Genomic DNA, 13,042 nt, shown 5'->3' with positions numbered 1-13,042 from the left:
TCAGAAAAGAATCAAACATTCAATATTGACTGAGTGAAATGACATCTTGCAAGAATATTTGACTTTTTCCTCGTATTACAGCTCAAAAGGGTTCATCTGTTAAATATGTTTTGTTTAAAAATAAGGAGTTCTCAAGGTTGTTACACCCTGCATAAATAAACTATGGCCAATACAATGAAGTCTAAAAGGTGCTCTGGTTATAAGATGGAAGGAGGGGAGAGCTGGCAAGGGGAAGCAAGGAAAGCCAAATAACACCTGAGACACTTGAAACAATCTGCTTTCACAGGGATAATGCCAGCAGCACAGTGTGAGTGAAGCACAAAAAAATGTTTATGTGATCATGTCAAACTAGAGATGAGCCTGGGCTAGGTCCTCACAGTCAGCACTATCCTGGGAGGGGCAGGGGGGTAGAGCCAAGCTTTGCACCTATGCAAAGTGGGAAACCCTATAAAGCATCTCCCACCACCTGGCGAATCTGCACCCAGCACAGAGCCCACTCACACTGCAGGGGCAGTGAAGGAGAGAGGACTTACACAGGGATTTTTAGTATTGGCTAAGACAACACAACAACAGAAGTAGCAGGAGAAGAGAGCTGGGTGAAGAGAAGCCCATTCCTGACAAATCCTGGAAAAGAAAGCTTTGTTTCCATAATGAGCCAGAGAACATCTGTGTCTATTAATAGATGCCTGACTTCCATTAGGGGAAGACCACAATGTGTCCTTTTAAAGGAATTCAGACCTGATCTTCTCCTTGCAATGAATTGTTTCCTCTGCATTTGTGTCACTGCTGTGCAGCTCACTGTAGAAAATCTCAGTGCTGACAAGTAGGGCACATTCAGTGACCAATATAAGGGAATACACTCAGCCTCTGTCGAGCCACCTCAGGCCCTAGGAGAAATCATGAAATAATATTGTTTCTTTTGAGAAGCTCCACTGCAAATATTCACTGAAGCTTCCGCTTGAAAGCTTCCATTTAAAATCCTTGCAAAGGATTCTTTAAAGGTTAAGATAAAATATTGTAATAAATAAATCAGTGTAAAATATTAAAACCAATTGTTAGATCAGAAATTAAAATGCATTGTTAATAACCAATGAGGAATGAGCAAGGGTTACAACCTGGTGCTTTCTTTTGCAAAATCTTAGGATTTATTGTGTCTCAGGTCTACTGCAAACCCAAATGGACCTGTGCCATAAGAAAATAAATTCTCTTTCTGGAGCAGAGAAAATGGTGTCTCTCTTCACTGCTCACCCGTGGCATTATGGAGAACCCAGGGCATATCTTGTTCTATCTTATTGTTGCTTGTTTGTTCCCCATAAAGGAAGTTCTGAATTGAAAATGTCATATGCCTCAAGGCACAAATATTGCCTTAACTGATACTGCAGAGATTTATTTATGTTCGCATAAAATGTGCCTATCTTATTTTAACCTGAACTCTCAGATTAAAAAGCTGTTCCAGTGTGACATATAAAAGCATTAATTTCCTTAGAGTGAGAGAACTGAACAGGTTGAAATTTGCTCAGTTTCTTTCCAATATGAATCACTTCAAAGGCTATTAAATGCTGAAAGCTTGGATTATTCTCCTTCTTTGCCCCAGCCGATTTCATAAATCCAGTAAATCCATCAATAAACTTGATATAATAGAATAGCTGCCTTCCTGTCTGGGAGGCACAGGAGCAGGCCCAGGGCAGGGTGCAGGCATCCTTTTTATTCAGGAACATTGTGTGTGGGTCAGGGTGATACCAATTTGTGCAGAGCACCAAGTCTGGGCTTTGCTCCTCATCCCAGCTGTCAGCCTCCTGACAGAGACTGGGCAGAGCTCATGGCTGGGGCAAACCTGGGTCTTTTCCCTATCCCTTAGTTCTTAAATTTATCAAGCCTTTTGATGTCCCTAAGGATGAAACAAAGGATGCTGATAATAGTAATTCTTTATCAGGGAAAGAAATTATTTCTAAGGGCAGGGGCTCTCATTTGTCACATTATCTCCTGGCAGGCTATGGCCTCCTGGACATGGTGACCAACACATCCCACAGTGCTGATCCTGCTGGGCATGGCCCCATTCTGTGTCAGGGCACTGCCTCCCAGTGCCACAGCATTTGGGTGATGAATTGGCACAATTTGTTCTTTCAGTGTCCCATTCTCCACAAGGATTTAATAGTGTGTGGCATTTATCTCTAGATGTAAGAGATTATCTGTCATCTCAGTAATTCCTTGCCCTAAGGCTTCCCCTCTTCATTTTCAATGATCACTGGTTGAAAGGAGCAATGGTCAATGGCATCCAGGCTTAGTTTTTGTGTAGAGAAGGTGTCTTTACTACAGGCTGAGCTTCCTCTGGAGTGGAGTCCTTTTGTACTGTGCTTTCTCCAGCAGGCAAGGCTATGACACTTCCATGACTGTGTTTTCCTAAAGCTTTAACAGAAATAACAAATAGGTGAGAAGGACCACACTGTTTCTCTTCCTGTCTTCCTCCAAATTCCTATAAATATCTTTATTTTACCATTACTTGGAATAACGTACAGTGATTTTTCTCTAGTGGAATTGGCTTGTCAGTTGCTTTAAGAGGACATAAGAGAAAAGAAACCTTTGTCCAAGACAATTTTAACTGCTTTTTTTTCAAACTTTCAGGATGCTCTTCTTAAGAGAAAATTATATGGTTGTTTTTCCAAGGCAATTTAAGGATCCATTTTAGATATAAATATGTCCTTTAATTTGCATTAGCATTGATATTGAATGCCATAGCTTAAATTACTTCAGTTACACTGGATTTCCATGTAGGAGCTTTCTCAAACTGATGACAGTGCCCACCATGGCCTCACTTTTCCCTCTGTATTTCAGCTGTTTTCATTGGCTGCTAACATGCTTAGCAGCTTCTTCTGACCAGCCCTGAGCAGAGGTGGCCAGGCAGGACAGTTGTGAGCAGTGTGTGCACAGGCTGACTCCCCAGAGCAGATGTGCTGCCTTTGTGCTTGGCCTTTGTTCCAAGCTGTGTCTTCTGTCATGTGTTCCTGTAAATTTGTGGTGACTTTTCCCAGACAGTGCAGTTCAGCAGTGCCACAACACCCAGCTGTGGTTTAGGAGTAAGATGGGGTTGGTGGCACACTCCAGATTCATCATCTCCCTGGTAACATCACAACTGTCAGAGCTACTCAGTGTTTTCCTCCCTACATCAAATCCCTGTCAATGGCACCACATTCATGAAATTAGATAAGGTGTTTCTATTATTGCTATTATATGATTTTTCTTTTAGTATTTTGGCAGTGGCTGGCAATTTGCCATCCACCCACCTTCCCCAGATGGGTGAAAAATATAATTTAGAGCAACCAAATATAAACCAGCTGGTGAATTACAGCCTAAGCATTGCTGAAGTATAATGTTTAACAATGCAGTCTGTGTGAATGCTTTTACACTGAACTTCCCATAAATATTAATATATCATAAGAAATAGTAATGCAAAGTGAATGTATTTTCTTGAGATGGGATTTTTCTTGTCCAATGCTTGAAGTAACAGTCCATGAAGGCTAAGTCCTTTTGTCAGCCATTCACTTATGTTTTCCTTATTGGCATGTTCTTATGGTTTGTTCATCTGTGTTCTCACTAATTTTCATCAGTTGTTCTCATGGTAAGGTCCAGGCTGGGATCAGAGTCCTCACTGGTTTGAAACTGGTGTAATCATCTTTTGCTAGACAACATTAATGACTGTAAAATTCTGCCCGTCTGTGATAATTCCACAGCCTCTTTGCTTGGTTTTAGTCGGGATGAGAGGCAGTGGGAAATGAGGCTTTCCCAAAACAGTGCCATGTGTGTGATGCAAGTCAGCACTCTTCCCTTGACAAGGAAATTCACTGTCACTTGAAAGCTTTTAGGGGCAAGAAGGTTTCCATAATTTTCATGAATTCTATAAAAGGAACGAAAGGATAAAGGCAGAAAGTCTTCTCTACTGTTCTCAGACAAACTAGTTTCTTTTATAAAAAGACTGCCTTATAACAAAAGTAATGCAAAAATGTATTAAACTACCCATTACATAGGTGATATAGTATTACACAAAGTAAATCAGGCCAGTAAATTAATTAATTTTTGATTAAATGAATCAATACATTGGTTTCAGGTATTTGACAGAGTGAGGAAAGGAGCTTTTCGGGGTATAAACTTGAATTTTTTTCTCTTGCAACTCAGATTATTTTCTTCAGAAAATGCCCTTCATAGATAGGTACCACTTGAGTGACTCAATGTTATACATATATTTTGTGTGTGGCAGCTGTGTGGTTATCAGGACAGCCCTGTGTGGTTTTGTTTTATGTTTTAAGCTGTATTTCCCTTGAGAAGGGAGAGCTGAATGCGTGGGGTGTGGGGAGTGACTCATTTTGCCCAGTCAGATGGTGATTAGGGCTTTCACAGCATTTACATCACAGGGAGATGCTTGTGTCAGATCGTGCAGCTCAGTACTGCATGCAGCATTAAAAACTCAAATAATAGAGGGACCACGTATGGCACAGAGGCTGGAAGTGATGTGACAGATAACTATCCCTGTCATTGATTTGCCCACAGCCAGTGACAATCTTGTGTTGATTTTACCTTTGCAGTGGATCACAACTGATCAGCTGCCCTGTAGAATTGGCAGCATCCTGCATAAAAGCTATGTCTACATAATGAAATATCTCTAAAAATGCCAGTTAAAATATTTCTTCTCCAAGAATCCCATGAGAGCGTGTTCTCAGTAACTCTTTGTTCACTGCTGTGTACTGCACTCACAGGCTGGAGAGGGAGATTTGATTTTTTATGAATGGTAAATGGGGAGGGACATAATGTCATCAGATCGTGATGTCAGCCCAATGAATGAAATACTTCCTTAATGTATTGCTTCAAGCCCAAGAAGAGGGACACCATCTCAGTTTGGCATCCTAGAATAAATCGCCTTTTGCTGACAAAGTCATCTTTCCCACGTGCCATGAATAATCCATGTAAATCGGGACTTAAATAACCAGGAGCCAAGAAACTCGTGGAATAGTGCACGCTTGTTCTCCCCACGTCCTCCCGGAGCTGGCAGTGGAACACCCCTTTGCAGGCGCTGCCGATGGGCTCCGGGAGTTGAAGAGCAATTGCTGATCCCTGTTGTTCTCTACCCAGCCCAATGTTCTGCTTTTGTCTGCAGAATTCTTTGTTGAGGCTGCAAGCCCTGGAAACCGATCTGTGCTCTGCGTTTCTGCCAACCCAGGAGGAAACTCCCCAGCTGCCGGCACCCAAGGACACAGCCCCTTCTCCAGCCCAAAGCAGCGTGCAAGCTGATGGGGCCAGCTGTGGAGGTAAGCGAGTGTGCCATGATGTGTTCTCATTTGCAATTATAAAAAAGCCTTGCGACTTGCACTTTAAAATCAGGCTTGCAGCCCTCTGGGAAACAGTGCAGAGCTAATGCAAAGCACCATTTCCTCCTGCAAACGCTGTGTAATGTAAAAAGGGGTGATACCTGTTAAAAGAATGGAAATTAATGGCTTTAAACGTCTGGTCTTCTGAGAGGGAGTTTTGCTTTTCAGACAGGTTATAAGAATCCCAATTATTTTATTTTTAGTTTTAATCTGTTATTTTTTCCAAGTAAATTTATGCTCTTTACTTCCTATGTCTGTATTGTGTGAGATCACCTGCCATATCATGTAATTCTATTTTTGTCATTCTTTTTGTCAGAGCAATATCACTTCATTTCTCCTATTATTGATTTTAATTTAATGCATCAGCAGAGAGATAGCGAAGGTGAGTTTTACAGCATGTGGATTTTAATCATTCATGATCCTGTATTATTACCCAGCTGGGCAAACTGTGGTGTGTTATCTCTCCCTCTTCCCTCGATATGGAAATAAATAGCCCTAAGGCTCAGCACTATTTTTGTCAATTCATGGCTTGTAGTCACAGGGCTGGCAGAGTCGTGATGCTCAATAGAAGAGGAGTCACTGCTTGTGAAAAATAGGTCAAAGGCAGTATGACTAATACATCTCACAGACAAGTGACATGAATACACAAATACCTAAATCGTGCACCATGTATGGTTCAAATTAAGGCAGGTAGGTCAGTAATCCCTTTGCAATTGATGGTTCTTATCAGAATAAAATCTGGGTTCAGAAGAACTTATTGTAGGAGCTGCTTGCTCAGCATTTTCAGCAAGAAATAACATTAGGTTATCACAAAAAAAATCACTAATGATAGTGTTCTGCTTAAAAAAATTCAAAAGGTTCAGGTTGGCATTGCAAAAATAAGGAACAATGTGTGTAGAAGTCAAATTATTATAAAGATGAAGGAATGTAAAAATGCTAACTGTCCTGGGTTTTAGCTAAAGAAAGACAATGTTTTAGTCCAGTTAGGCAAATACCTTAATAGCTCTCGGATATGGGTATAGAACCAGGACTGGGGCTAACCTTGGTGTGGATCTGAAGCAGAGGCAGTTGTCATTTGTGTACTGCACAGGCAGAGACATTCTGCAGCACATCCAAAATCTGCACTGACTTCTTTCCTTTGTGGCAGGGTGGGGTTTTCCTCCTTTTCCAGTAGGCTGCTGCATTATTTTGCTCTGGTGGTTTCATGACTCATTGTTAGGATGGTTCTTAATTGTTCCCTTTACTTTTATTTTGCTGGTTGGATTAGATTTTCTTTTTATTCATGCTGGTGGTGACCCTTGCTTCCATCACTCTCTCTGCTTCCAACACCCTCTCTACTCCCGTTTCCCCTCTGCAGCCACATGGGGAAACGTTGCATGATGTAGCATTTCTCTTGCACGGTTTCAGAGCATGCTGTGCCTCTCCAGCAGTCCAAACCTGTGCTTTAGTTAAAGCTGATCTATTTAACGGGTTTTAATGTGCCCTCATTCCTGCTAACATCTGCTTTGTGGTTTGTGGCATTTTTAGTAACTTGCCATTTTGCACAGACAGAGCTGGTCCTAATTCTGTCTCTTAAATTACTATTGAAATCTTCTGATGCACTGAGCTGTCACTTGGGACTATTGGCAATTTGAGCTCCACCTTGGATGGAAGTCCAGAGATTTGTACCAGGCTGGGAAGAGAGTTTCTAGGGAATGTACTGTATATGCTACATCTCCAGTTTGCCTTTCCACAGTGGATCAGGCAAAATAAACACAATCTTTTCATGCACATCCCAGTCAACAAAAATTAGAAAAGTGTACATTATATGTATGGAGAATGAAGACAGAACAGTCTAGCAAGATGACAGGGTGTTTCAGGATGCAAATTTTAAGGGGATGAGCAGTAATTTACCTCTGAGCAAAGTAAGCAATTTCCAGCTTTCTTTTGAATATGTGAAAACTGGATTAGTGTTGCCAAAGTAAAATCATAAAGAATTGTGAGGGGTACCCAAGCTAGTTTTTTAAAGGGGTAAAAATACAGAAAACTGGGTTGTAACTTCTGTAACTTTTGGATTTGAGATTACATCAAATATGTGCCCGCATCAGTGAGCAGCTGAACCTAACTACAGGAAGTTCTAAATTACTTTTTAAATAAAAAATTCTGATAGAGGAATTCACAGATGTAATGTGTTGAGGGCTGAAAACACTATATCTGCATATTATTTTTTCTATGCAAGAGATTTCTGTGTATTATTGCTTTACTTGAAGAATATCACAGGCACAAATACAGGTTTATACCATAGGACTTGTTGACATATGAAGTCCACCTGCTGAACCATGCTGCAGATTATCAGACACTAGAAGTTGGCTTTAATTCCTGTGGTCTCCTGACAGTGCTAAGATGGATGGAGTAGATGAGCTGGAATAGATGCTAAGGGGCAGCTCACTGGCTTAGGTAGAGAGGGCTTTAATTCCCAGTTTTGGCAAAAACAGAGGCTAAAATTAGATCAGATACAGGAAGATAGGTAGAATTTAGGTCAGTTCATGGACTACCTGTAGGATAATATTTAGTGTCTTGTTTAGGATCTACAAAGAACTGGAATCAGGATGATGTCCTTAAGTGTTAATTAAAAATGAGGTTCATTAGAACTTGTCATCACCCTGAGATATTCCACTGTTATAGTAATTGTGCCACTTAAATGAATCAGTTTGAATCATTTGCTGACCAATTCTGACCATTCGGTAGTAATTTAATGCACTTATGGTTGGGTTGGAACTAAACCCTTTCTTGGGCCATACCAAAGTAGCACCAGCGTGCAAGCCTTGCAGAGCAACACTGTCAGAAGGCCGTGATGCCAAGGAAATGCAAGTGCCCTTGCCTTTGGGAAATATTTCCAAATAATCTGTCATGCTGGTTGTCTCCCTCTCACTTGCTAGCGGAATAAAAGAACTGTGTCCTTCGCATCTATTCCAGCTCATCTACTCCATCCACCTTAGCACTCTCTCCTTGAACTCTGTGTTTTTGGTTTCACAGTAGCTGCACCAGCCGCTACTTGTCCTTTGGGTTTATCTCCCAGGAGTGCTTAATCTTGAATGTGTGCATTTCTTCCATTTCTGAGGCTGGGCTGGACCTATAAAATTGTCTGGTTGTAGATGTGAGAAGGAGCAAATGTCTGTGACCGTATGGTTCATCAGTGGTACAGGCTGTCTCCCCCAAGAAGGGCATTTTTAGGTCCACATTAAATCAGTTCCAATGTTGGAAAGTTATCTCTTTGCACCTATCACACACAGACTGGCTGATCCTTTTATCACATCATTTTCCTTTCACCATGAGGGCACTGCTACTTAATATGACTATAAAAGAATTTACTACTTGTAATAACAGAACATGAAAAACTGTTCTTAGTCAACCTATTTCACAGTGATTATGTGTTTCTTTAAGTTCAAAGATGGTGAAATTAAAGGAAGGGGCAGCCAGGTTCTTCTCTTTGACAGTACTGTTCTTCAGAATGAAAAAAAAACCCCAATAACAACAACAACAACAGATCAAAACCCAACTAAAAGTATTATTTAAAAAAGAAATCTTACAGGGTAAGGGAAGAGTGCTTTCCAAAAAGAGTGAACACTTTTGTTTGCAGAACAGCAGTTATTCCAGCCATTGTCACTGTCTGTTGTCAGTATCCATAATTTCCCAGGACAGCTACAGTGCTCTACCCCTGCTTCTCCCAAGTGCCTTCCTGGGGTCTCTCTGGGGAGGATTTGAATCTCTCACATGATTTAGGAGATTTGGCTGTTGCTCTGGTATCTTGGAGCGCTGCATTTGACCTACAGAGTATGAAGTACTCAGAGGAAGGATGCAAGGTTAGAATTAATAATCAGCTACATTGTCTCATTGTGAAAATGCTTAACATAATTGTAATTGATGATGCTGTTAAGAGCAGAGGAGCTTATAAATACAAAAGTCACCTGTAACTTTTGCTTGACAGACTAAAATGTGATTATTCAATATAAAACAGGAGTTTTGTAGTTGCATAGTACCCAATAAAATAATATTTAAGCCATTGTAACTACTATTTTTTAAATTAATAGGATTTTTTTTTGGTGAAGGGTGCCATTCAGAGCTGGTTTTTCCCCACTGTAACAGTGCAGCAATAAGGATTTGCAGCTTTGGTATCTGTTTGGAACAGGGCAAATAAAATATACTACAAAGGTCCCATTAAAATTCTGAAAGAAATACTCATGGAACTGAATATCATGTCCCAGGTGCAAAGGAGAAAATCAAAAGAAAGCAAAGGTGAAAGAACTTACCTAAACCTGCCAGTTCTTGTGTGAGTAAATCCATGTGCAGTTGTTTTTCTGTGCAGTTTTACACTTTCATTGAATAAAAAGATTCTGTGAAATGTATTAGAATGCATGACATATGGCTAATATAATACTGGTTAGAATTGACACACATGCTGCCTGGAAATGCGAAATAATAGATATGAATTAAAAGGCTGTATATATGAATGGGTTTAGAAAAAAACTAAAATAATGTAGCTGGTGTAAAACACTGTGGAAACTGCTGTAGGGGAACTTGAGTCTGAGTACAAACTTTGCTTTAGTGAAGCAAAAGAGAGAACTTTTGGGCAAGAACTTTCATGAGATTGTGGAGTTTCTCCCTAGAAAGCATAACCTGCTTTAAGTCCCAATCATCTGATAGCAAAAATATTGATTGAGTTAGATCATCCTCACCCATTTCAACTGCTGAGGGTGAGGAAGAAGATTCAATGATTATTCCCTTCGATGTACTCAGGTACAGCACAGTGAAGATGAACTCATGATGTTCCCTAAGGTAGGCACTGCAATGTGCCGTTATTTTTCATGTTACCCATAAACAGAACCAGTGTGCTGAAGTTCATCAATTCCTACTTTTTCTAGCTTGACCATCTCTATAAAACAAATTTTGCCTTTTGAGGCACCTGAGGTGAGGTTTGTATTTACAGTCCAAGACATTGTTAACACAGTACCATAAGAATGGCTCCTCCAAGGAGCAGCCACTGCCCATGACCTCGAGCAAATTATTGAATGTTCTTGGGGGTGGTTGTTATTTTCACCTCTTGTATTCTTTCAGCCAAGGGTATGTTACTGCGAACCTGAACAAAATGCTGCAGGATACTGCAAGCAGCCCTGGAGGTTCTTAGCACCAGGACATATTATATTTTTGACCTTCCTTTCTCTTCACAAATGATAAATTGCAAAATCAAACTTACTGTGTACACTCATCTTCCTCTTGAGGAATGTGGCTTTCAAAAGCAAACAGATCTATGAAAATATAAGTAATGCTTCTATTCTGGGAAACTCTCCATCTTTACTTCATGGTTTATAAATACACCCATCCACCTCCTCCTGTGGAACTCAAAAAAGATTTGTTAAGCCAGTGACGGTACTTCTGTTTTCTCATCCTCAGTGCTACGTCCACCCTGCATGCCACACTTTGCTGATCTGTTTGCTGTTCACTTTGAACACTTATGCTTGGAGTACTTTTGTAAGGACAGATTTCTATTCACCTAGGTAGCTCAACACCCTGTGAGTGACCCTCAGTCCACACTGATTTATCCTTTCTTTCTAGAGCCTGTGCCAGCCCACAGGGACTGGCAGAATGACATGGAGAGCAGCCCACAGGAACATCACTCCCTAGGGACCAGCCGACTGCTGTATCACATCACAGATGGAGACAATCCTCTCTTGTCACCACGCTGCTCTATCTTTAGCCAAAGCCAGAGATTTAATCTAGACACTGAGTCTGCCCCTTCTCCACCAAGTGCTCAACCGTTCATGATGTAAGATAAGCTATTTTAATTCGTATGTATTTTTAAATCTTTTTCTGCAATCCACAACCTTTGACTCTTCATGGGGTTTTTTAGTCGTTGTCATGTCATAAAAAGGAATTTTTTGTATTGTGGTATTTTGACATGGATAACTTACGACACCAGAAATAGGAACTAGTGTTTCCTCAATCCTAACGCTGTACAATATTGTTTGAAGTCCTTGTTAATTATAGTTAGCAAGGACAGTTTTAAGTGTTAGTTAGTAATTAGTATGATGAGTGAATATAAGATAGAGAAGGCCATCAAGGTGTAATACTAAAAAATTCAGCTGTAATTGAACTATAGCTTGAGTCCCTGATGAGAGGTGACAGTGTCATAAAGTATATGAACAGTCCATGTATGTGATTTCCAGAAACCAAGCTGTGAGTTTCAGAGAGAAATCAAACTTTCTTCAAAGCTTATATACAGAGCTTTAACTTCAGCTGCATGTGGATAATAATCAGCTCTATTGACTTGCAACTGTAAATAATCAGAAACTTAAGTGTCTTCAAAATGATAATATTTAGTCCCAGTAAAGAAAAAGTCCCTGAGCTTACTTTTACAAATCATGTCACCACAGTCTCCTGCTATACTTGGAAGATTTGTGAATAAAGATGTGGGTGTTAAATGTAAATACTGGATCAGACTTTTGCCTACTAGATTAATTTTTTGAAATATATTCAGAAATCCCACAATTAATTAAAAAACCAGAGAATGAAAGACAGATGGTAAACCCATTAGAATACCCTAGGGGTATCTTCAAGCAAAAGCAATTATTTTATGCTTACTTTGTAAAACTAAGCTGTCTCTGTCCTGTGAAAGATTAGAATAGCCATGAATTCTGAAGTGCTAACAAAGTGTTAAGTGTGCCTGAAAACAAGGCATGGTCCATTACAACCAGCTCTTAGATCCTATAACTCTGCTCTTGGCTTTTGCAGGCCAAGAAGTTCTTCTAGATGTAGCTGTGAAGACTGCAAAGAGCCACAAACAGTAACACAACTTACCAAGCATCTTCAGAGCCTCAAGAGAAAAATTAGAAAGTATGAAGAAAAGTTTGAGCAAGAAAAAAAATACCTGGTAAGGCAATAATTGAAAAGGGAAATACTCCAAGAGGGAGGCAAGGATCCCAGTGTATTTAAACTTACTCAAAACAACGTGAGAAAGGGTCCTTCTGGTAAAATGAAATAGGAAAATCTTCAATGAGGGAATATATGTTCAGCATCTTTCAGTGTATGCAGTAGTTCTGAGAGTCTAATTTACATTTTTTGGATTACCTTTGTTGCAAAATTTCCATCTTTGAGAAGTGTGACTCAGTGAAACACAGCTGAAGGGCTTGTGAAACAAAATGGTGCAAAAGATGAAAAGTCTCTTATTTGCTGTGTAGGAGTCATTTGCTTGGAAACTTGTTCTGCTGTGCAGCTTCCTTCATTCAGGCAGATTCCTGTAAACCTCCAATGCCTGGGGCTCAGTAGAAGTTGATGGCAAAAATCAGAGAAATAAAACTTGTGGGGGTTGCTTGAGGTCAGTGGTGAGAGCTGTGTTGGAAATTGTGCAGTATAAGCATATAAAACATGCCTGATGCTACGGATGTGTACAACATGAAGCAGGGAAGTTTGTGACATTTTCTGACTTTATTAAAATTAATTAAATTATATATTATTGTATATTTATTATATGTATTTATATATATTTATATATATTTTTATATATTTATATATATTTATTATATATGATTATATATTAAGCAAATCATATATTGTAATCCCTAACAGCTGAAAACTTAAACTTGTGAACTGTATGGCCCTATGGTCATTATATGCTCCTACAAGCAAAATTTCATACATAAACAGCCCTC

General features: G+C 39.8%; 1 protein-coding gene across 11 annotated transcripts in view; it reads left to right on the top strand.

Annotated features, from left to right (window-relative positions):
* FAM13C (family with sequence similarity 13 member C) overlaps positions 1-13,042 on the top strand; it is a 115,525-nt gene that overhangs the window by 87,451 nt on the left and 15,032 nt on the right. For 8 of the 11 annotated variants that reach the window (XM_085064204.1, XM_085064197.1, XM_085064202.1 and 5 more), the window contains 4 exons: positions 5,147-5,297; positions 5,674-5,739; positions 10,950-11,160; positions 12,126-12,264. In XM_085064204.1, the coding sequence (XP_084920330.1) occupies positions 5,147-5,297; positions 5,674-5,739; positions 10,950-11,160; positions 12,126-12,264 (567 nt within the window). The remainder of the gene's footprint in view (positions 1-5,146; positions 5,298-5,673; positions 5,740-10,949; positions 11,161-12,125; positions 12,265-13,042) is intronic. The other 3 variants (XM_085064207.1, XM_085064200.1, XM_085064205.1) reach the window with 1 other exon arrangement.

This window comes from Lichenostomus cassidix, chromosome 6 (assembly GCF_008360975.1).
Source record: "Lichenostomus cassidix isolate B80296 chromosome 6, HeHo_3.0, whole genome shotgun sequence".
Taxonomy (NCBI): domain Eukaryota; kingdom Metazoa; phylum Chordata; class Aves; order Passeriformes; family Meliphagidae; genus Lichenostomus; species Lichenostomus cassidix.
This window is presented reverse-complemented; position numbering and strand designations above follow the sequence as displayed.